General features: G+C 45.1%; 1 protein-coding gene across 2 annotated transcripts; it reads right to left on the bottom strand.

The window, feature by feature from the left end:
* Positions 1-2,153: 2,153 nt before the first annotated feature.
* On the bottom strand, positions 2,154-22,573 carry LOC140185171 (zinc-binding protein A33-like). Of its 2 annotated transcripts, none has more exons than XM_072238573.1 (7): positions 22,251-22,573; positions 19,273-19,833; positions 18,488-18,583; positions 17,839-18,072; positions 14,903-14,925; positions 14,710-14,828; positions 2,154-3,982 (listed from the first exon to the last, which is right to left on the bottom strand). In XM_072238573.1, exons 1-7 carry the CDS (start codon positions 22,323-22,325, stop codon positions 3,429-3,431), a joined length of 1,662 nt encoding a protein of 553 aa, XP_072094674.1. In that variant the 5' UTR covers positions 22,326-22,573; the 3' UTR covers positions 2,154-3,428. The 2 variants fall into 2 exon arrangements, with proteins under 2 accessions (XP_072094674.1, XP_072094675.1); XM_072238574.1 differs by having other exon boundaries at positions 19,273-19,610; positions 22,251-22,571.
* Between the last annotated feature and the right edge of the window lie 2,932 nt (positions 22,574-25,505).

A 25,505-nucleotide genomic window follows, 5' to 3' on the forward strand; every position in this document is an offset into this window, starting at 1 on the left:
CCCGGAGGGTCAGACACCCTGAGCCAATAGGCTGGTCCTGGACTTACTTCATAATTTACTGGCATAATTTACATATTACTATTTAACTATTTATGGTTTTATTAATATTTATTATGTATGGTGCAACTGTAACGAAAACCAATTTCCCTCCTGATCAATAAAGTATGACTGTGACTATGACTATTGGATGATACAATATGTCCCACTGTAGCTTTCTCCTTAACCCCATTTTGTGTTTTTTTTCAATGACTGTAGTTAATTTTAGGTTACACAAGTGGATTCTGTTCTGCCTGAGAGTCTGTTGGTTCATGAGTTTATTAATGACAGTTACTATCATACAGTAACCATTTTTACAGATGGATTGAAACATAATTTAACTGGGAATGTTAGTGTGGCTGTTTTCTTTTTTCTGTGTGTCTGAATTGCAGGTAATGATAAAGAAATCACTTACCAGCCATTTATGGGTATATGAAGCAGAATTCTTTGTCATCATTACAGTGGGTGGAGGAAATTGTTGCTTACAAACTTGTAATTTGTTCAGAATCCTTTTCGGGTTTGATGGTTTTTGCAATATCTTCAGGTCAGACATTTTTTACAAGAATATTTAAGTAATTTTCCATATATACAAGATTCTGACCTTATTTTAAAAACGAACCCTTTAGTGAAAGGCTTTATTGGGAAAATTTATAATTTACTGTTACAACAGGACAATTCTCCTTTCCTTAACATCAAGCAAGATTGGGAACGAGAGTTTAATATGACCTTGATATCAGAGGATTGGTTGTGAATTTTGTGCCAGTCATTATCTAACTTAATTTAAAATTGTACATCATTATTATTTGACGAAGGAGAGATTGTCTAAAATTTTTCCTAATGTAAATAATCAGTGTGATAGATGCAAAACTGAGATAGCTACATTGACACATATGTTTTGGTCGTGTTCTGTATTGAAACAATTTTGGAAATCCATTTTTTTAATAATCTCTAAAGCCTTAAGAATCCATTTACAACCTAATAAATTGACAGTTTTGTTTGGTATAATTCCTCAACATATTCATGGTATTTCTATATCTGACCAGTATGTAATTGCATTTGTCACATTATTGGCTAGAAGGGCTATTTTATTAAGATGGAATGATGCCTCTGCTCCCACTTTGATACAATGGTTCTTTCAGGTGATTTTATGTCTTAGTTTGGAAAAAATTAGAAGTGGAACTTTTGATCGTAAATTTGACTTTGAGAAAAGGTGTGGCTCTTTTGCCCGTTATTATCATTTGACTTGAGTTAATTAAGATGGTCCTTTTCTGATGCTTGGTTATATGAATTTGGTTGGCAGTTTGATGTCTTTTTTATGGAAGCTTGTATGGCGTATAGCTCCGGGGTTGTGCTCCAAATGGGGTTTTCCCCCTTTTTTTTAGTTATTAGGGGTTTTCTCCGTTTTAGTTAGTAGGGGTTCCTTTTTATTCCTTCTTGCCTTTTTTCCATAAAAAAAAGCTTTAATACTTTGTTTTTTTGATTATTATAGTTTTTCTGTTTAGCCTGGTTGATAATTTAACTCTTACTCTATATATGGATATAGAAACATAGAAAATAGGTGCAGGAGTAGGCCATTCGGCCCTTTGAGCCTCCACCGTCATTTATTATGATCATGGCTGGTCATCCAACTCAGATATGTTATCTTGATTATTTTGATGTATTTTTCTCTTGTTGATTTTCAATAATAATTAATAAAAAGATTTAAAAAGCAAGAAAAGGGTTTGATGAGCCTTAAAACAGGTCATTCTAGCAGTAGGTCAGATTGACTGTTGGGACCTCGTCAAGCAGTATTTCATATACAAATTTGGTTTATGTGTCTGCACCTTATGGGCCCTGCACAGCGCACTGGTGAGGGAAATGATGGGGCTGACTGTTTAGCAACACAACCTGTTAAAAGTTCAACTGTGGATATAGACTTTCCACTTAGCAAATCTTAGCTTAGGGGTTGGTAGTGTTAAGAGTTAGGGCCTTATGGCAAGACTTGTAGGATACAAGACAGGCACCTTCACGGAATACATAAACCAGTCGGGTTTATGGAAGAAGGGCTAAAAATAAGAATGGAAGAAATAATATTGACACGACTTAGAAATGCCCACACGATGTTTAATTATGCCTTGTATCTAATTGGAAAGCATCATTCTGTGTCATGTACATTTTGTCATTATGAAACTGGTAAACACATACTATTTCAGTGTGAAGCAGATATGGCTGAAAAAATCAAATGCAGTCTTCAGTACAATCTTTGGTAGGGTTGGTTGTTTTCAGATAAAAACTTTATTAAGTTAAGGGACTGGCTTTAAATTAATTCGCAGTATTGAACGGGCAAAGGCCTATAATAACGGTAGCGTCACAATTATATCGGGGACATCAATATGCAAAGGGTTGGGAAAATCAGGTTGTTGTTAGATCACGATAGGGCGTTTGTTGAATGCCTACGAGATGGCTTTTTAAAGCAGCTTGTGTTTGGGCCTACTTGGGGGAAAGACCATCTAAGATTGGGTGTTGTGTAATAACCCTGATCATCTCCAGGAGCTGAAAGTAAAGGAACCCGTTAGAGGCAGTGATCATAATATAATTGAATTCATACTGCATTTTCATAGGGAGAAGCCTAAGTCACATGTATCAGTCTCGCAATGGAATAAAGGGAATTACAGAGGCATGAAGGAGGAGCTTGCCCAGGTGAATTGGAGGAGGATACTGTGGGGACGATGGCTGAACAGAGGTGGCTGACGTATCTGGGAATAGATTACAAGGCGCAGGAGAGACATGTCCGACAGAAGAATTTCTCAGATGGCAGAGGTGGGAATCCATGGCTGACAAGGGAAGTTAAGGACTGCGTGTTACCTAAGGAAATGGCATATAAGGGAGCAAAGGTGAGTGGGATGTTGGATTATTGGGATGCTCTTAAAATCCAGCAAAGGGCAACAAAAAAAAAGCCATAAGAATATTAAAGATGAAATATGAAGCAAACTAGCCAATAACATAAAGCAGTATACTAAAAGTTCATTTTCAGTTACATGAAGAGTGAAAGGGAGATGAGAGTTGATATTGGATTGGAAAATGATGCTGGTGAGGTAGTGATGGGGACAAAGAAATGTCAGATGAACTTAATGAACACTTTGTATCAATCTTCACTGTCTTCTCCAGTCAGCACCGCCCCACTTGTCCCATTTAACCTCGCTCAGTGCGGGTGGACTTTAGGACCCGGGGGAGCTCAGGACCCGCCGCCCGCGGCTGCTGCTGAATCCGCGCTGTTTCTGTTCCGATGTCGGATGCGGTGAACGAGTTAAAATTAACGGATCGATAATTCTCATCTCGTGTTTATTTCATTCTCCGCACATTTATATTTACAGTGACTTCACTCCTGACGCCGGTCCCAGGACCCGACCCGTTTACAGACCCGGAGCGGAACCGGAGCAGATTCTCAGCCACTGGTTTCCATCCCCAGTCATGAAGAAAGGATAAAGTTTCCCCGTGAATTTATTCCCAGTGAAGGTGTGGAGATCGGACTTGGTCTCCGCGTTGTAAAATGAAACTGTCCCGGACTGGTAACTGAGATAAACTCCCACCCTCCCGGGGATGGGACCGGCAGGGAGACGGGACTCGGGGGAGGGGACAACACTGAACAGGTCACAATCCCGATATAACACGTCACGAAACCGCCCGATGACCCAGAATCCGGTCTCCGGTCTCACTCTGACCCGTCTCTTCCTCCTCACAGACTCTGCGGCGACTCCCAGACACCAGTCCTGATTCCCCGTCACCTCCACCTCCCAGTAATGTCTCCCCGATGTGAATCCCTCCGATCCCAGCACACATTCCCAGTGTGTGAATCTCTTCCCGGTGTCAGGGAGATTCCTCCGGGTTCGGGTCCATCTCACACTCTTCCGATCCTCAGACACCTTGAGACACGGATGCGCCGTTTCCACATCCAGGGTGACAGAGACTGGGGGGAGAAGCAGAGAATGAGAGAGTCCCCGGGGATCGGGGGGAGACTCGGACAGCGCGGCCCCGGGGATCGGGGGGAGACTCGGGCAGCGCGGCCCCGGGGATCGGGGGGAGACTCGGGCAGCGCGGCCCCGGGGATCGGAGGGGGAGACACGGGCAGCGCGGACCGGAGACCGGAGGGAGACTCGGGCAGCGCGGCCCCGGGGATCGGGGAGAGACTCGGGCAGTGCGGCCCGGGGACCGGGGGAGACTCGGGCAGAGCGGCCCCGGGGATCAGGGGGAGACTCGGGCAGCGCGGCCCCGGGGATCGGGGGGAGACACAGGCAGAGCGGCCCCGGGGATCGGGGGGAGACACAGGCAGAGCGGCCCCGGGGATCGGGGGGAGACTCGGGCAGCGCCGCCCCTGGAATCGGGGATAGGCCGCTAGGCCTCAGGCGCGGTCGGGTGGCCGACACGAACCTTTCCCGTGGTTTGACCGAACGAAAGCGGATGGACAACGAATGTCTCCCCTAGGGTTTTGCGCAAGACGGAGAGCAGAGATTTCCCGATCAGACAGACACAAAATGCTGGAGGAACCGAGCAGGTCAGGCAGGATGTGTGGAGAGAGATGGACAGTCTCCGGTTCAGGTCGACATCTTCCCTCAAGGATAGAAATAAATAGACAGCAGAAACAAGTGCAGGAAAGGGGTGGATTAAGATGGGAAAGGAGTGAGTGAATAGATTTAAACTGGAGGTCACGGAGCCCCATCTGCCCAACTCGTTTGTGCTGACCAACTTGCTCGAGTGAGCTAGTCCCATTTGCCCATTATTCTTTTCACCTTTTCTTATCCACGGCCCTGCCAAGATGTGTTTTAAAACATTCTCCCTGTACCCATCTCTGCAGTTGATCAAGGGCCCGGTGTAAACAGAGATAACCCTCTTCCCTGTCCATTGTACCATGAATTTTAGTGCCATTAACAAACCTACTAACTATGTCACCGACATTATCATCCAAATCATTAATAGGAATGACAAACAACCCCGGCCTCAGCACTGACCTCTGCAGGTCACAGGCCTCCAGTCCCCTGTGTTTAAGAGACACTTGGACAGATACTTCAATAGGCAAGGCACAGAAGGAGACTGACCTAATGCTGGCCAATGCGATGAATGTAGATGGGTAAATAGGTCAGCACAGATGTGATGGGTCGAAGGGCACATTTCTATGCTGTACGGCGATGGTTCTGTGAACTGAATGGATAAGAACCCCCAAACCCCCCTCTCCCTTCAGGTGCTGAGAATTTCAAACAGACAGTGACCCCTGACCCTTGACTCCTCAGACAGGGGAAACATCCTCCCTGTATCCTGCCTGTTGACCCCAGAAGAATTTTTTGTTTCCCTGAGATCTCCTCTATTTCTTCTAAACAGGGAACAGGGAACATGGAACATAGAACAGTACAGCACAGGTACAGATCCTTCATTCAATGTTAACATTCATTTGTGAGTGTGAAGTGGGGGAGTGTGGGAGTGTGAAGGTTCGAGACAGTAAAGGAGGTGATAATGGGAACCAGCAGTGGAGAGATAAATGTCAGATTGAACCAGAACCAGGTGGGGGAGGGGTGGAGAGCCTGTCGGTGAACTGTGCGTGTAGACGTAACGAGAAGCTGGCGGGGACAAAGATGGAGATGAGGACCTCTTTGTCCCCTTTCCCACAACCCCATCGACCGCAGCCCCTCATTTGGATGGGGGAGAATTTGCAGGGACCCTTAAACAACACAGGTCCTGTTGCAGGATTTCAGCCTGAACCATCAACAGTTCACTCTTTTCCATAGATGCTTCCTTGCCTGCTGAGTTCCTCCAGCATTTTGTGTGTGTGGCTTCACCTTAAATATAGTCAATGAAATATATTCCCTGCGGCAGATTCACTATCCTGTGGATAAAGGAATTCCTCCTCATCTCTGTTCTAAATGGACACCCTCTAGTCGGAGGCTGTGCCTTGTGTTCTCGACCCAGCCACTATAGGAAACATCCTTCCAATATCCACTCTCTCCGGGTAGGTGTCAGTGAGATCAGGCCAAGACCCTTCATCAGGACCTGTGTTGCTTGGATTACCAGCATCTGCAGATTTTCTCATGTTTGATTTTTAAAGCAGAAGTTGATATGTAAACTTCTTGATTAGTCAGGGTGACAAATGTTAATGGGGAGGAGGCGGGAGAGTAGAGTTGAGAGGGATAATAAATCAGCCATTCTTCTAAACTCCCATGAGTCCAGCCCAAAACCATCAAACACTCCTCATATGTCAACTCTTTCATTCCCAAAATCATTCTTGTGAACCTCCTGGACCCTTTCCAATGCCAGCACATCTTTTCCGATATAAGGGACCCAAAACTGCTCACAATACTCTGAGTGTGGTCTGACCAATGCCTTATAAACACTCAGAATGACATCCTATTCGAATCCTCTCGAAATGAATGCTAATGTTGAGCTTGCTGAGCTTAACACTGACTCAAACTGCAATTAACCATCAGGGAATCCTGCACCAGGACACCCAAGTCCCTTCTGCACCTCTGATTTTTTGAATTTTCTCACTGTTTACAAAATCGTCTATGCCTTTATTCCGCCTGCCAAATTGCATGCATGACTTCGCTACTTGATAATCCATCTATCACATCTTTGTCCATTTTTGAATCTGTCTCTGTCCTTCCCCAGACTCTGAGCTTCTGCACCACTACCTTCCCCTTCACCTAACTTCATCTCATCTGCAAACTTGGACACAAAGGCAACAATTCTGTCATCCAAATCATTCTTTGTCTATGTCGGCTTTGTGTTCCTCGAAGAATTCCAGCAGATTTGTCGGGCAAGATTTCCCCTTCAGGGAAGACACGCTGTCTTTGCCCTATTTTATCATGTGCCTCCATGTACCCAAAAGCAGTTCCATTAATACTGGACTCCAGCATCTTTCCAAGCTCACCACATCCAGACTAACTCACCTGTAATTTTCTTTCCTCAGCTGCTCTCCCGTCATAAAGAGTGAAGTGACCTTTGCAATTTCCATTCGTCTTGAATGTCCAATTGTCTAGTGATTCCTGAAAGATCATTATAAATGCCCCCATATTCTCTTCAGCTAACTCTTTCCGAACACTGGGGTGTAGTCCATCTGGTCCAGGTACCCTCAGACCGTCAATCTTCCCACGCACTTTCTCCTCAGTAACATCAGCAACACTCAATTCTGTCCCCAGACACTCTCACATTTCTGACATACAGCTGGTATCTTACACAGTGAGGATTGACACAAAATATTAAATAAGCACTTCGACAATGTATTTTGTCACTTGTCTCCTCTCCAGTGTCATTTTCTTGGGGTCCAATATCCACTCTTGCCTCTCTTTTACTGTTTAGAGTTTTGTGTCCTCTTGAGTATTGTAGGCAAGCTTTCCCTCATATCTCATTTTCTCTCCTTCGGGCTTTGTAATTGCTTTCTGTTGATTATCAAAATCTCCTCAATACTTCAACATCCTGCTAATTTTTGCTCTATTGTATGCCCTCTCTTTCACTTTTATGCTGTCTTTGAGTTCCCTTGTTAAACAAGGTTGCCTCATTCTCCGTGGATAATACTCCTCCGTATTTGGGATTTATCTATCCAAATTGCCCCCAGAAATTCCAGTCTTTGTTGTTCTGCAATCATCCCTGCTGGTGTCCCCTCCCAATCTACTTTGGTCAGCTCCTCCCTCATGCCTCTGTAACTAACTTTACTCCACTCTAATACCGATACATCTGACTTTATCTCCCTCTCAAACTTCAGGATGAATTCTATCATTTTATGATCACTGCTTCCTAAAGTTTCTTTTCCCTTAGTCTCCCAAATCATATCTGGTTCACTATACAAATCCCACTCTAGAATTGCCTTTCTCCCATTGGGCTCAACCACAAGCAGTTCAAAAAATCCATCTTGGGGACTTTCTACAAATTCCCTCTCTTGGGATGCAGCACCAACCTGATTTTCCCAATCTACCTCCTTGTTGAAATCCCCCATTCCGACTGTCACATTGCATTTTTTTTTTATCATTTCCTAGTGTAATTTGTATCCCATTTTGATCCTGGCTACTATTTAGAAGCCTGTATATAATTACCATCAGGGTCTTTTTACCCTTGCAGTTTCTTAACTCTACCCACAATGACTCAACATCTTCCAATCCTATGTCACCTCTCTCTAAGGATTTAATTTCATTTTTTACAACAGAGCCTCCCCATCCCCTCTGCCTACCTGCCTGTCCTTTGAACACAAGGTGTATCCTTGGATGTTGGGCTTCAACCAGCATCTCCTTTCAGCCGCAACTCAGTGACGTCAACAACGTTATACCTGCCAATCTCTACCTGTGCTACAACATCATCTACCTTATTCCGTATACTGGAGCATTCAAATATATCACCTTCAGTCCTGTATTCATCAGCCTATTCGACACCGTCCACATGAGCTTAAGCAAGATCTATGATATCAATGATAGACCACAGTTCAGGTATTGTCTGCATTTCCACGTCCCCGAATATAGTGAAACATAGAAACACAGAAAACATAGAACACAATACAGGCCCTTCAGCCCACAAAGCTGTGTTGAACATGTCCCTACCTTAGAACTACCTAGGCCTTACCCATGGCCCTCTATTTTTATAAGCTCCATGTAGCCATTCATGAGTTTCTTAAAAGACCCTGTCGTTTCCACCTGCAGCACCACCACCAGCAGCCCGTTCCGCGCACTCACCATTCTCTGCATAAAGAAAACATACCTCCGACATCTCTGTATCTCCTTCCAAGCACCTTCAAACTATGCCCTCTCATGCTAGCCATTTCAGCCCTGGGAAAAAGCCTCTGACTGTCCACACGATCAATGCCTCTCATCATTTTGTACACCTCTATCAGGTCACCTCTCATCCTCCGTCGTTCCAAGGAGAAAAGGCCGAGTTCACTCAACCTATTCTCATAAGGCATACCCCCCCCCCAAAAAAAAAACAGGCAACATCCTTGTAAATCTCCTCTGCACCCTTTCCATGGTTTCCACGTCCTTCCTGTAGTTGTAGTGAGGTGACCAGAATTGAGCACAGTACTCCAAGTGGGCTGACCAGGGTCTTATATACGTGCAACATTACCTCTCGGCTCTTAAACTCAATCCCACGATTGATGAAGGTCAATGCACCGTACGCCTTCTTAACCATAGAGTCAACCCGTGTAGGATGTCATTACACTGGACAGGAAGGTTCAGGAGGATGTTACCAGGACTGGCGGGGTTTGGATTAAAAGTAGAGAGTGTTTAAGCTTGGGCTATTTAGCTGTAGTGTAGGATGTTGATTGTTGATCCCTTATCGAGGTAAATACATTCACAACGGGCTGAGATAAAGTGAGTCTTTTTCTGAGAAATGGGAGTACAGAACCAGAGGGCTCAGATTGAAAGTGAGGGGGAAGTTTTCATGAGGGATCTATGGGGTAACATTCTCACAGAGAGGGAGGTGGGCAGGTGGAATCTGCTGCCAGATGCTGCAGAAACAGGTAAAATTAAAATATTTTAAGATGAACTTACACAGGTACATAGATAGGAAGTGGTTAGAGGGATATGGGGCAAACACACACAAGGGGGACATGCTCAAGAAGACATCTCAGTCTTGCAGATGCATGAAGTGGTTCGTGGGTTCAAACCCTCCCAGATCATCCTCCTGAGGAATCTCACCCCGGAGTCTGTCTGTGAACTGTTGATGTGACGTCGCATCAGGGGGCAGCTCAGTGCACAGAACAGACTGGGTAAGGACGGCAGATTTCATTCCTAAGTCGGAACGTGGGCCTATTTCTTTGACCATGTGTCACACTCAGATATTATGTGTGTGTGTGTGTGTGTGTGTGTGTGTGTGTGTGTGTGTGTGTGTGTGTGTGTGTTGATTGTGGTAAAGATCATTGTGTTTGTGTGTACACATTGAAGGAGAGTGTACACATTGAAGTATTTGTATGTCACAGTGTGTCATCACATGTGTGGTGTGTGCTGACAATGTGTGACATGTATGAGTTGTTTAAATAAATAAATTACCGTGTCTGAAGAGAATAATTTCCAGGTTACTGAAGGAAATATCAACGTACATTGCTGCGTCTCTGACTACAATCTACCAATCCTTCCTGTGTATGTGTGTGTCGGGCTGTTTTGCCAGTCTGGTTATGCTGTGTGTGCTTCTCCTGAGATGAAATCCTGAATGATGTCAATGCTGGCTGGGTTGTCTGGGCTCATTCTCACAATGCTTCAATGTTGTGGTCTGATAACCATAAGCTCATAAGATATAGGAGCAGAATTTGGCCATTTGGCCCACTGTGACTGCTCCACCATTCAATCATGGCTGATCCTTTTCTTCTTCTCCTCAGCCCCACTCGCCAGCCTTCTCGCCACAACCTCTGATACTGTGTGCAATCTAGAACCTGTCAAGCTCGGCCTTAAATATGCCCAACGACCTGGCCTCCACAGCTGCCTGTGGTAACAAGTTCTGCAAATTCACCACCTCTGGCTGAAGAAATTTCTCTGCATCTCTGTTTTTAAATAAGACGCCCCTGTATCTTGAGGCTGTGCCCTCTTGTCCCAGACTCCCCCACTATGGGAAACATCCTTCCCACATCTACTCTGTCTTGGCCTTTCAACATTCAAAATGTTTCAATGAGATTCCCCCATCATCTATCTAAATTTCAGCGAGTACAGTCACAGAGCTATCAAACGTTTCAAGTCTGATAACCCTTTCATTCCCGGAATCATCCTTGTGAACCTCCTCTGAACCCTCTACGATGCCAGCACATCTTTTCTTAGATGAGGAGCCCAAAACTGTTCACAATACTCAAGGTAATGCCTCACCAGTGCCTTATAAACCCTCAGCATCACATCCCTGCTCCTGTATACTAAACTCCTGGAACTGAATGCTAACATTGCATTTACCTTCCTCACAACTGACTCTACCTGCAAGTTAACCTTCAGGGTGCTCTGCAGAAGGACCCCCACATCCATCTGCATCTCAGATTTTTGAATTGTGTCCCCATTTTAAATAATCTGCGTATTATGTCTCCTACCACAATGCATGACCATGAATTTCCCAGCATTGTGTATCATTTGCCACTTTCTTGCCCAGTCTCCTCATCCAAGTCCTTCCACAGCCTACCTGTTTTCTCAACAGTACCGGCCCCTCCACCAATCTTAGTATATGCCAACTTGTCCTATCTTGTCCAGTATCATCAAGTATTCCATAACCTCATACTTAACAATTGACACTAATGTCTTCCCAACCACAGAGGTGAGGCTAACTGGTGTATAACTTCATTTCTGCTGCCTTCTTCATGACTAAGAGTTGGGTGACATTTGTAATTTCCGGTCCTCCAGCACCATACCAGAGTCTAATGATTTTTGAAAGATCATTTCAAATGCTTCCACAATGTCTACCGCTACCTCTTTCAGAACACTAGGGTGCAGTTCATCTGGTCTGAGTGACTTATGTACCTTTTTGAGCACCTTCTCCCTTGTAACAGTAACTGCACTCACTTCTCTTCCCTCGCACTCTTCAACACCTGACACAGTGCCAGTGTCTTCCACAGTGAAGACTGATGAAAATACTCATTTAGTTCATCTGCCATCTCTTTTTCCCCTGTTATTATATATCCAGCCTCATTTTTTAGTGGTCCTATATCCACTCTCATCTCTATTTTATTTCCTCGCAATACTTGAAAATCAATTTGATATTGTTTGTTTGTTTGACCTGCTGCGTTCGCCAGGAACTTTGATGTGTGCTGCTTGATATTGTTTGCTTACTTGTTTTATAAAGACAGGTGTGAAAAAGGGCCTGAAGGATCATTGGAAACCCAAGTCACCCCAACAACAAACTGTACCAGTTGCTACCATACAGGAACTGGTACCACAGCATAAAAGCCAGAACCAACAGGGTCCGGGGACAGCTTCTTCCACCAGGCTATCAGACTGATTAACTCGTGCTGAGACAACTGTATTTCTATGTTATATTGACTAGAATGTTATACATATTATTTATCATAAATTACTATAAACTGCACATTTAGACGGAAGATTTTTACTGCTTGTTTATAGAAAGGATGTAAGTAATAAAGCCAATTCAATTGAATTCAATATCATATTTCATTTTTCCCCTCCCAATCATCTTTTCAGTTCCTCTCTGTAGGTATTTAAAAGCCTCCCAATTATAAGACCAGAAGACAAAGGAGCAGAAGTTGGCCATTTGGCCCATCGAGTCTGTTCCGCCATTTTATCATGAGCTGATCCATTCTCCCATTTAGTCCCACTCCCCCATCTTCTCACCATAACTTTTGATGCCCTGGCTACTCAGATACCTATCAATCTCTGCCTTAAATACACCCAATGACTAGGCCTCCACTGCTGCCCTTGGCAACAAATTCCACAGATTAACCACCCTCTGACTCAAAAAAAATTCTTCGCATTTCTGTTCTGAATGGGCGCCCTTCAATCCTTAATTCATGCCCTCTCGTACTAGACTCCCCCATCATGGGAAACAACTTTTCCACATCCACTCTGTCCATGCCTTTCAACATTCAAAATGTTTCTATGAGGTCTCCCCTCATTCTTCTAAACTCCAAGGAATACAGTCCAAGAGCGGAAAAACGTTCCTCATATGTTAACCTTCTCATTCCTGGAATCATTCTAGTGAATCTTCTCTGTACCCTCTCCAACGTCAGCACATCCTTTCTTAAATAAGGAGACCAAAACTGCCCACAGTACTCTAAGTGAGGTCTCACCAGCGCCTTATAGAGCCTCAACATCACATGCCTGCTCCTATACTCTATTCCTCTAGAAATGAATGCCAACATTGCATTCGCCTTCTTCACTACTGACTCAACCTGGAGGTTAACCTTAAGGGTATCCTGTACGAGGACTCCCAATTCCCGTTGCATCTCAGAACTTTGAATTCTTTCCCCATTTATATAATAGTCTGCCCGTTTATTTTTTCTCTGCCAAAGTGCATAACCATACACCTTTCAACATTATACTTTATTTGCCACTTCTCTGCCCATTCTTCCAATCTATCCAAGTCTCTCTGCAGACTCTCTATTTCCTCAGCACTACCGGCCCCTCCACCTATCTTCGTATTGTCAGCAAACTTAGCCACAAAGCCATCCATTCCATAATCCAAATCATTGCACCCCCAACACTGATCCCTGCGGAACACCACGTAACCGGCAGCCAACCAGAATAGGATCCCTTTATTCCCACTCTCTGTTTCCTGCCAATCAGCCAACGCTCTATCCACGTATGTAACTTTCCCGTAATTCCATGGGCTCTTATCTTGTTAAGTAGCCTCATGTGTGGCACCTTGTCAAAGGCCTTCTGAAAATCCAAATATACAACATCCACTGCATCTCCCTTGTCTAGCCTACTGGTAATTTCCTAAAAAATTGTAATAGGTTTGTCAGGCAGGATTTTCCTTGAAGGAATCCATGCTGAGTTCTGCCTATCTTGTCATATGCCTCCAGGTACTCTGTAACCTCATCCTTGACAATCGACTCCAACAACTTCCCAACCACCCATGTCAATTCTCTGTCTTCCTATTAATTTTCACTTTGTTGTATGCCCACTCTTTTGCATTTACATCAGCATTATCAGCCACGATTGTACTATTTTGCCATTTGAGTATTTATTTATTTTTGGAATATATCTATCCTTCACCTTCCTCATTTTCCCAGAATCTGACATCATTTCTGCTCTGCTGTCATTCCGGACAACATCTCCCCCCAATTTACTTTGGCCGGCTCCTCTTTCAGACCACTGTAATTTCTTTTACTCCTCTGGAATATTACAACGTCAGACTTTACTTTTTCCTTATCTGAACTCAGTCATGTTGTGAGCACGGCCTCCTCGGGTTTTTTTTTTCTCTAAGATATCACCTTCAGTTCAATACATAACACGCAATCCAGTGGAGCTGTTCCCCAAATTGGCTCAATGACAAACTGCTCTAAAAAGTTATCACATGGCATTCAACAAATTCACTCTCTTGAGATCCATTACCAACCTAATTTTCCCAATTGACCTGCTTGTTGAAATCTCCCATGACTATCGTAACATTGTCTGTTTCATTGGCCTTCTCTATTTCCAATTGTAATCTGTGGTCCACATCCAGCTACTGTTGGGATCCTGTATGTGACTGTCATCAGTGTCATTTTCACTTCTGAATTTCCTTAACTCAACCCACAAGGAATCAACATCTTCCAATCCTATGTCACATCTTTCTATTGATTTACCAGCAGAGCCATGTCACCCCCCCTCTGTCTACCTTCCTATACCACCGATACAATGTGTAACCTTGGACATTCATCTCCCAACTACAACCATCCTTCAGCCACGATTCAGTGATGGCCACAACACCATACCTGACAATCTGTAATAGTGCAACAAGATCATTCACCTTATTTCTCACACTCCATGCATTGAGATATAACACTTTGTATAGTGTATCTGCGACCCTTTCAATTCTGCATCCCTAATGCACTGATACTCACCCTGCTGGCTGCAATTTTGTCCTTGTACCTGTCCGCCCTATCTGACAGTCTGACTGCATGATATCTTTGCATTTTTACCATCAGTCCTGTCGCTTCACTCGTTCCCAACCCTACCCCCTACAACCAAATTACAGACGATTCTCACTTCAAATTGGAACTTAATTAAACAAGGAGAAATGAATCTTTGTAAGTTTTACCTCGATTAACGGCATCAAGTGTTTCTGTCAGCACTGTGTTCAACAAATAGGGGTAATCGAATTTTTCAAACGGTTGGGCCTCATCTGTCACTGACAATTCCTGGACATCATCATTAATCCTGTAAATATTAAACTACTTGTTATAAACTGCCAGTTTGAACTATACCGATTTTCAATAAAGAGTATGTCCTACCTCCTGTTCCGACGAGCTTCCTCCTGAAATAAATCAAACATAAATCTGATTAGACTTGGACTTACTGTCCACATCATGAATTTCATCCAAGTCATGACAAGGTGTTGAAAATTCCCACTCCCACAGTAACTCACAAACACAACCAATACAGAACCACTGCTTAAATTACAGGGAAAGTTCCTGAATGTCAGACCATTACTGAGAGGATGAAACTTACAAGGAAGACAGGACAGGCTGTGTATTTTCATCTGGATAGACATTAGTGTGATAAGATGTAGGAATTTAAGATCAATGATGGATTTAATTGTGTGCAGGGGTGAGGGATGTACCTCTATTTATGGGAAGAATTGTGGAAGATGTTCAGATGGAGTTTAATAAATATCATAAGAAATTTAGTGAAGAGGAACTCGCTACCACAGGAGTGGTTGAAGCGGAACAGCAGAGATTGAATGTAATGGGAAAACTGTATTGTATCATTTCTTAATGCATGCATTACTAAATGAAAATGAAAGGACTGCGTGTCTTCATAATCTAAAAAAAAACTGGATAAACACGTGAGGGACCATGGAGTTCAGGGCACTGTTGCTGGGTGTGGGAAGAGAATTCTGAAGCAGGGAAATTGTTAGAGGATGACAGACCGAATGGCCTGTTTATGATGGAGACCGGATGGGATGTATCCCCGGCCACTGTGGGCGGGCGAGGGAGAAGATTGCTGAGCCTCTGGCGATGATCTTTGCATCATCGATGGGGACGGCAGATGTTCTGGAGGATGGGAGGGTTACAGATGCTGTTCCCTTATTCAAGAAAGGGAGTAGAGATAGCCCAGAAAATTATAGACCAGTGAGTCAACTTCAGTGGTTGTTAATTTGATGGAGAAGATCCTGAGAGGCAGGATTTGTCAAAGGCAGTTCGTGCCTTACGACCCTGATTGAATTTTTTGAGGATGTGACAAAACATATTGATGAAGATAGAACAGCAGATGTAGTGTAAATGGATTTCAGCAAGGGATCCAATGGGACATTGATTTGTGCAACCAGAATTGGCTTGCCCACAGAAGGCAAAGAGTGGTTGTAGACAGGTCATATTCTGCATGGAGGTCGGTGACCAGTGGTGTGCCTCAGAAATCTGTTCTGGGACCCCTTCTCTTGTGATTTTTATAAGTGACCTGGATGAGGAAATGGAGGGATGGGTTAGTAAATTTGCTGATGACACAACTTGAGGGTGTTGTGGATAGTGTGGAGGTCTGTCAGAGTTTACAGCGTGACAGTGATAGGATGCAAATCTGGGCTGAGAAGTGGCAGTTTGGAGTTCAAACCAGATAATGGTGAAATATGATGGCAGACTTTGGTATTAATGGTAAAACTCTTGGCAGTGTGGAGGATCAGAGGGATTTTGGGGTCCGAGTCCAAAGGACACTCAAATCTGCTACACAGTTGACTCTGTGGTTAAGAAGGGGTTCGGTGCATTGACCTTCATCAACCACGGGACTGAGTTTAGGAGCCGAGAGGTAATCTCACAGCTATGTAAGAGCCTGTTCAGACCCCACTTGGAGTGCTGTGCTCAGTTCTGGTCGCCTCACGACTGGAAGGATGTGGAAACCATAGAAGGGGTGCAGAGGAGATTTACAAAGATGTTGCCTGGATTGGGGAGCATGCCTTATGAGAATAGGTTGAGTGAACTTGGTCATTTCTCCTTGGAGCGACGGAGGATGAGAGGTGACCTGATAGAGGTGTATCAGATGATGAGAGGCATTGATCAGAGTCAGAGGCTTTTTCCCAGGGCTGAAATGGCTAGCACGAGAGGACACAGTTTTAAGGTGCTTGGAAGTATGTACAGAGGAGATGTCAGGGGTAATATTTTTACGCAGAGAGTGCTGAATGTGTGGAATGGGCTGCCGACAATGGTAGTGGATGCCAATACGATGGGGTCTTTTAAGAGACTCCTGGATAGGCACATGGAGCTCAGAAAGATAGAGGGCTATGGGTAAACCTAGGTAATTCCTAAAGTAAGGACATGTTGGACTGAAGGGCCTGTATTGTGCTGTAGGTTTTCAATGTTTATATTTCTACGTCTCTAATGTGAAACTTATGTGAAAAATTAATGTGAAACATTGAAAGTTTCCCTAACCTGATGAAAACCAGATATAGAGGATAAGTCTGATGTGTGGGTCACATTCTATGTTTTCACGGATTGACAGAGAGACCCTCACACCCACCGCATCAAACACACTCACAGCCTGTGACTGGAACTGGGTGCTAATGGGAGATTTAGAGGATATTTAACGTGATAAGTAAGGACACAATCAGCAGATCTGTGTTATGATCAGAATAAATTATTTCAGAGAAGTTTGCATTCTGTGCTGGATGTACAGAAGTCGTGGAAGTCCAGTTTTGGGACAACAACAACCCTGAATAGATGCATCAATTGTCCAGTGAAAAACAGTTTACTGCCATTTATTAATGCTGTGTGTAGGAGCGACACATCTGTCTTCTGTCTTTGATAGCCCTGTCTGTATTGTTTTCTGTGTTACGTGATTGTTATAGTAACTAGTCACGTGTGTGGGGACCTGGTAATAGTGAAGGGCATAAGTTACGTATCTGTGCTTTGTTCTGGGCAGTTTTGAGCTGAGGACGGACCAATATTGTATCGTTTGTTGACCGCTCCGTGGCTGATTAATTTATGATTAATTACACTGATGTTTCATCGCTTCATGATTGTATCTTGCAGATAAAGGACTGAATACATATTTTCGACATTTTGGAAGGTCGTTATTCATGTGATTGGAGGGCTCGTCATACAATCATAACAATCTGTGTGACGTCGCCAACGGCAGCAATTGGCTTGTTAGAATTGGCCGCTGTGCTGTGTTTATTTCAAATATACCACTGTTCATTTAGTGGCCTTTGACAGAAACAAACTGAAATAAAATCCCTCACCTTGAGAAATATCACACTGTCTTTTTGATCCATCTGTTCCTTCAACCCAGTGATTTCCTCCTGAATTAACCTTATATGCTCTTGAATCTCACGAAGATTTTTCTCCATTGAATTGAGAATCCTCTTCTCTTCTTCCTTGAGATCCCTGAGTAAACTCTGCTCTTTCTCAGTGATAATCTGGTGCAGTTCAGCAAACTGGGATGTGACGTGGGACTGAAGGCTGTGTGACTGTTCCTGTCGAATGAAAGGTGAAGATGAATTTACTGGATTGTTATGTGTATTTCTTTATGACATTAAGGAGACCATTCGGTCCATTAATGTCCATGCTAGCTCTGAAACATTCCCATCAACCCCATTCACTTACGTTTTCCTGAAACCTATTCTCCCCATTGACCCATTAACTCCCACCCGATTCACATACACCCTCCCCCACCTTCACAGGGTTAATTGTATTTAACCATTCATGCAGCATGTCCGTGGAATGTGTCTGAAACTGTCGTGGTCACAGGGAGAACATGCAAACTCCACACAGACAGCACCAGAGGTCAGGATCGAACCCAGGTCACTGGAGCTGCGATACTCGACTATTCTGCATTAAAGGGAACAAAACTATACATTAATATCAGAAATTCCACTCAGGAAGCCTCACCTGAACTCCGGAAATCTTCTCGTTCTGTTGCTGCTCCTTTTCCTGGAAGTCTGATTTCATTTTTGTGAGAGAGTCTAAGGAAGATTTAAGCTGATCCTGGAAGTCAGAGAGAGAAGGAAATCAAAACAAAGATGGATCATAAGAAACAGGTGATCAAACCCGATCATCACACACAAAATGCTGGAGGAACTCAGTGAGTCAGGCAGCATCTATGCAGGGGAAATAAACACTCGACGTTTCGGGATGAGACCCTTCATTAGGACTGGGAAAGAATGGGGCAGAAGCCAGAATAAAACGGTTGGGGATGAGAACCAGCTGACAGGTGACGGGTGAGACAATGTGAGGGGGAACGTGGGGGAGGGTGATGAAGTGAGAAGCTGAGAGGGGACAGGTGGAAGAGGCAAAGAGCTGAAGAAGGAATCTGATACGAGAGGACAATCGACCATGGAAGAAACGGGAGGAGCTGGGGCTGTTTGGGGCCCTGAATGATGACGAGTGAGGAGGTTAGGAGTCAGGTGTAGCACTTGTCCCGCTTCCAGGTGTCAGGGCCAGGAGGGAGATCAGTGGGGAGGAGCGAGTGGATAAGGGCGATACAGTCCGGGGAGCGATTCCTACAGAGAGCGGAGAGTTGTCGGGTGTGGGATGGGCTGTGGGACGGATAGATGGTAGAATCCCGTTGGAGATGGCGAAAGTTGCAGAGAATGATGTGTTGGTTACGGAGGCTCGTGTGATGGCATGTCGGAGAAAGGAAATGCGTTAAGTATTAAATTAACGTTAGTTTTTACCATATAGATTTTAACAGCTTCTTTAATCGGCTTGAAGCGGTGTTCTCTGTGTTCTTCCGCAACTGCGCAGATCACACAGATCAGTGTCTTGTCCGTTTCACAAAACAGCTTCAGTTCTTCCTCATGTTCCTCGCACTGAAGTTTACTTTCCTTCCCTTTCCGATTTAGGTTTAGATTTCGAGCTTTTTCAGCCAGATTTGCTAAGGCCCGATTGGCCCTGAGGGTGCGGTCAGCAATCTCCTCTCTACATTCCGGGCAGGAGTTTCTCTCCTCCCTTTCCCAACACCGTGTTATACAAGAGCGACAGAAGTTGTGTCCACACTCCAGGATAACCGGATCTGTGAAGAAATCCAGACAGACGGGACAAATTGCCTCCTCGGTTAAACTCTCGACCGGTCCTTTCGAAGCCATGTTAACTCGCGGCACTTCCTGATTCAGAACGCTTTCACTTTCGGGGAGCTGCCGATCCCCTGCAGTACCGCGATTGTCCACTACACGCGCTGCAGACTCATGGGTGAACATGGTTTTGCTGGATGTGTTCAGTGGAAATTCTGGCCATTTCTATGTTTAGTGTGGGATCCAAAACACATTAAACAGGCAACAGATAAAAAAAACGCGGCCATGGACTGTCTAAGCCCGGCTACGAGCGGAGAAGGGTTGGCAATACGAATAGCAACCCCATCTCGTAAAAACCTCGTGCGACAAAAATGTCAGCTGAATCTCCAAAGGCCCCATCACTGCGATCCGGAGGACCTTCACATGGAAGACGATTGAAGTCGTGTGATCATCCTCGGATCGAGGATGAGGAGAAATTTCCCCACCCACAGTGCAGTGAATATTTGGAGTATTCTCCACAAGTTTTCTAAATTAAAAGGGCTGCTGCTGGCGGCCTGTGCCCCAGTGGGAGTGATGGGCTGAAAAAGAAGCTGAACAGAAATTAAACCGGAGAGAAGAGCCTGGTTCAGTCTGAGGCAGGGCTCAGGGGGGAGTTCTAAAGACATGAGAGACTGCAGATGCTGGAATCTCTGGTGAGAAACGTGATGCTGGAGGAACTGAGCGGGTCAGGCAGGATCTATGGAGAGAAATGTACAATCGACTTTCCGTGTCGTGATCCTTCACCTGGGCTGTCTCAGCCCGAAATATCGATTGTCCATTTCCCTCCACAGATGCTGCGTGACCCGTTGAGTTCCTCCAGCAGCTAAAATATTTAAATTTAAAATATCTTTCTCCAGGTCTAAAGAGAGTCAGAGTGGAGCGTAAAACGGTGGATTTGTGAACAGTGACAATAACTATTAAATTAGCTCATGCCAGGAGAGTGGGGATGTGGAGAGAATATTGTGCTGTGCAGTGGTGATGACCGACCTGTGGCTGCAGGAAAAAGCACAGCGCTGGACATTCTACGTCACAGGGTGGGAAATGATATTTGTTTTCGGCGAGGTCCTGATTTCAACAGCCCTTCGTGTGAAAAACTTCGTGACTGAACCATGTCCGTCCCGTCTCCAACAGAAGCCCAGTCTCCCTCACTCTGGACACAGATCAGATGCTGATACTTCTTTGTATCAAAGTAAGCTTTATATAAAATATTCAGCATGATAAAACGTGCAGTGCCTTTCCCCAAAGAATTTACATTTGTCGTCTATGCCGTGTTTAGTGTTTTACATTCGGTAAAACCGATAGGACTGTTGTCGCGCATGTGCCCCCCGCCCCCCGGGATGTTCCACTCCTACACTAACTGGGAGGCTTCCTCAGCCGACCCGGCCCCTCCCGGTCCAGTACTAGAGGATCTCTATAGTTTCAATGGTGTCCCTGCAGCCTGGAATGTGCCAGTCGGCAGCATTCCACCACGACAGGGATTCCCCAACTCTTTTATGCCAAAGACCAATTCCATTAACCTTGGACCCCAGGGTGGGAAACCCTGCTCTTCGGACATCTCGATATGATGACAGACCAACAATTTCCTGGCGTCTTTCACCGAGTTGATGATCTTGCAGCAGCACTTGATGTCCGTTTTCCTGTGCGTCCTGGGAACAGCCCGAAGATCAGTGACCCTTCTATCACGCAGCTGCTGCGACACAGGCCCTTGCATCTTTCTCCACACATCTTCACCATCCCACAGTCCGCAAAGAGGCGAGTGACCGTCTCGTCTCCACTGCAGTAATCTCGGGGCAGCGCGCTGTGGAAGTGATCTCCGGGCATGCAGCAAGGATCAGACTGGGAAGGCCCCTCTCGCCCCCAGCCAGGTAAGGTCTTGCTGCCTGTTGGTGAGATCTGGTGAGGAGGCATTCTGCCAGATGGTCTGAACTGTCTGCTTAGCGAACCACTCCACTATGTCCATCCAGTTCTTCTCCTGCAGTAACTGCAAGACATTCCGTGCTGACAACTGTCTGATGGTCTTGTGGTCAAAGCTGCTGGTCTGAAAGAACTGTAACCAACTTCATTACCACAAGCAACCAACAAACAACAAACAACCCCCCCTCCCACTTTCAAATCTCTTACTAACACTTCCTTCAGTTAGTCCTGACGAAGGGTCTCGGCCTGAAACGTCGACTGTACCGCTTCCTAGAGATGCTGCCTGGCCTGCTGCGTTCACCAGCAACTTTGATGTGTGTTGCTTTCATTATCACAAGGTTCACATGGAGAAGCTTCCTGACTGAGACAGACACAGTCTCACAGGGTAGGGGCAGGAATGACGTTTCTCCTGGCTGGGCAGTGGAACCGGGGATCACAGACTCAAAATCCGAGGTCACCTCAGCAGGAATGAGATGAGGATAAATATCCCCGCACACAGTGCAGTGAATATTTTGTGTTTTCTAAATTAAAAAGACATATTTAGGGGCTCGGCCATGATGGATGGGAACTTTGAAGGAAAGTGGCGCTGCGGTCAAGAATCAGCCATTTCTAATTGAGGGGCAGAACAGCGCAAGGGGCCGAACGGCAACGCCTGCTCCTGTTTCTCAATTTCTAAAGCAAGTATTTACCTTTGCGCCTTGTTCTCCCTTGGCCTTCAGCCATTCGGATTGCGCAGGGGTGCGGTGAGAGCTCCAGAGATCCATCGGCAGCCGCTGCGGTTATTTCATCTCTTGTTATTTATCGCTATTTCTCCATATTTGCGTTTGTACCGTTTGTTACCTTCAGCATTCTGGCTGATCTTTCACTGCCTGCTTCTGTTATGGTTACTATTCTCTACTTTTTCTGAGTATGTCCGCAGGAAAATGCTTCTCGGGTTTGTATGTGGCGATTTATCTAAACTCTGATAATAAAATTTACTTTTAAATTTGAGCTTCGGGGAACTTGTTATGATTCTGAGAACAAACTGTGACTGACATCTCCGTCTCCCAGTAGCAGCCCGTTCTCAGACAAACTCTCAGCCAATCAGCGATCACTGCTAGGAGAAGGCTGCTCCCATTGGCTGAGGGTTGTCAGTAGGCGGGACGCTGAGCGCTGGAAGCGGGCCGGAGTCCGGAACCGGGACCGAGTGAGGCCGGAGACTGGGAGCTGCGCCTCGGGTTTCGGCTGCAACACCGGCGGGTCCTGAATCCTTTCGAAGGCAGAGCTGAAGAGACTGGCAGAGATTCCGTGAGATGTTTCAGCTACACGGAGGGCGCCCGGCCTTTCCCCGCCGAGGATCGGGGCCTGTATTCTGGACTCGTCCCCTGCTGCTGGGAGACGGGAGCTGCCCCGCAGCGGCTGCCGATGGATCTCCGGAGCTCTCACCGCTCCCCTGTGCAATCCGAATGGCTGAAATCCAAGGGAGAACAAGGCACAAAGGTAAACTCGTGCTTTAGAAAATAAGAAACAGGAGCAGGCGTGGCCATTCGGCCCGTTGCGCCTGTCCTACCCTTTCCTCAGAATACACTCGATCTTTGACCTCAGCGCCACTTTCCTGCAACGTCCCCAGCATCGCAGAGCCCCTAAGTTTGGCTTTTGAATTTTTAAAACTTGTGAAGAAAATTCCAAATATTCATCACAATCTGGGTGAGGAAATTTCTGCGCACCCTGTGAAACTGTGTCTGTCTCAGTCAGACCACCTCTTATTTCTCTAGTTTTGAGACAGGCCCAGTCAATGTAATCTCTCTGAGGACACAACCACAACCCTGAAATCAATCTAGGAAAATTCTTCATTCCCTTTATCCCATAGACTGTTTCTGGGAAGGAGACCAGACCTGTGCACAGTGTTCCATGTAGGCCCTCAACGGGACCCCACATACCTTCAGAGGAGCTTTTTATTCTTGTATTAGACCATAAGACCATTTTCCCTATCATGTCTGTTTAACCATTTCATCATGGCTGATCCATTTTTCCTGTCTGCAGCTACAATATCTCCTGCTGCACCCCCCAACCCGTATCCCATTATGCCGTGACCAATCAAAAATCAATCAACCTCTGTCTTCAATATACATAATGACTTGGCCTCCCAAGCTGCCTGGGCAAAGATCTCCACAGACTCAGTTCTCTCTGCTACAGAAATTCCTCCTCATCTCCGTTCCGAACGGACGCCCCTCTATTTCGAGGCTATGTCCTAGACCCGCCCACCAGAGGAAACACCTTCTCCACATTCACTCCATCACGGTCCTTCAGTATTCAATATGTTTCAATTAGGGTACCCTTCAGTCATCTGAATTCCAGTGAATTCAGGCCCAGAGCCATCGAGCGATTTTCATATAACAAGCCATTTAATTCCGGAATCATTTTCATGAACCGCATTTGAACCCTTTCCAGTTTCAGCTCACCCTTTCCAAGATAAGGTACACAAAACTGCTCTCAGTACTCCAAGTGAGGCCTCACCAGTGCTTTATAAAGACTCAACATTACATCTTTGCATTTGTAGTCTCGTCCTCTTCAAATGAATGGTGACATCACATATGCCTTCCTCACCACGGACTCCTGTAAATTAACATTCAGGGAATCCTGCACAGGGACTCCCAAATCCCTTTGCATCTCAGTTTTTGAATTTTCTCTCCATTTAGAAAATAGTCCATAAGACTATAAGAACTATAAGACATAAGAGCAGGATTAGGCCATCTAGGCCATCTGGCCCATCGAGTCTGCTCCACCATTCAATCATGGCTGATCCTTTATTTTAAAATCTCCTCCTCAACCCCAGATCCCGGCCTTCTCCCTGTAACCTTTGATGTCATGTCCAAACAAAAAGCTGTTAATATCTGCATTAGATACACCCAATGACATGGCACCACAGCTTCATGTGGCAACAAACTTCCTAAAATTCACCACCCTTTGGCTGAAGAAATTTCTTTGCATCTCTGTTTTGAAAGGGCGCCCCTCTATTCTGAGGCTGTGCCCTCTTGTCCTGGACCCTCACAGCATGGGAAACATCCTTTCTATATCTACTCTGTCTAGGCCTTTCAACATTCAAAAATTTTCAATGACATTCCCCCTCATCCTACAGACCCAGAACCATCAAACGTTCCTTGTATGATAACCCTTTCATTCCTGGAATCATCCTTGTGAACCTGCTCTGGACCCTCTCCAATGCCAGCACATCTTTTCTCAGATGAGGGGGCCAAAACTGTTCACAATACTCAAGGTGAGGCCTCACCAGTGCCTTATAAAGCCTCAGCATCACATTCCTGCTCTTGTATTCGAGACCTCTTGAAATGAATGCTCAGATGGGATTTGCCTTCCTCATCACCGAACCAACTCAACCTGCAAGTTAACCTTCAGGGTGTTCTGCACAAGGACTCCCAAGTCCATGTGTGTCTCAGATTCCTGGATCTTATCGCCGTTTAGAAAATATTCCACACATTTATTTCTATTGCCAAAGTGCCTGACCAGGTATTTTACAACATTGTATTTAATATGTCACGTTCTTGCCCATTCTCCTAATCTGTCTCAAGTCCTTCTGCATCCTACCTGATTCCTCAACAGTACCTGCCCCTCCACCAATCTCCGTGTCATCTGCAAACTTGGAAACAAAGCCATCTATTCCATCATCTAAATTATTAATATACAGAATAAAAAGAAGTGGTCCCAACATCGACCCCTGTGGAACACCACTAGTCACTAGTAACCAACCAGAAAATGATCTTTTTATTCCCACTTGCTGCCTCCTACCAATCAGCCAATGTTCAAACCATGTTAGTAACTTTCCTGTAATACCATAGGCTCTTAACTTGGTAAGCAGCCTCATGTGTGGCACCTTGTCAAAGGCCTTCTGAAAGTCCCAATACACAACGTCCACTGCATCCCCTTTATCTATCCTACTTGTAATCTCC

Source organism: Mobula birostris, chromosome 20 (assembly GCF_030028105.1).
Source record: "Mobula birostris isolate sMobBir1 chromosome 20, sMobBir1.hap1, whole genome shotgun sequence".
Taxonomy (NCBI): Eukaryota; Metazoa; Chordata; class Chondrichthyes; order Myliobatiformes; family Myliobatidae; genus Mobula; species Mobula birostris.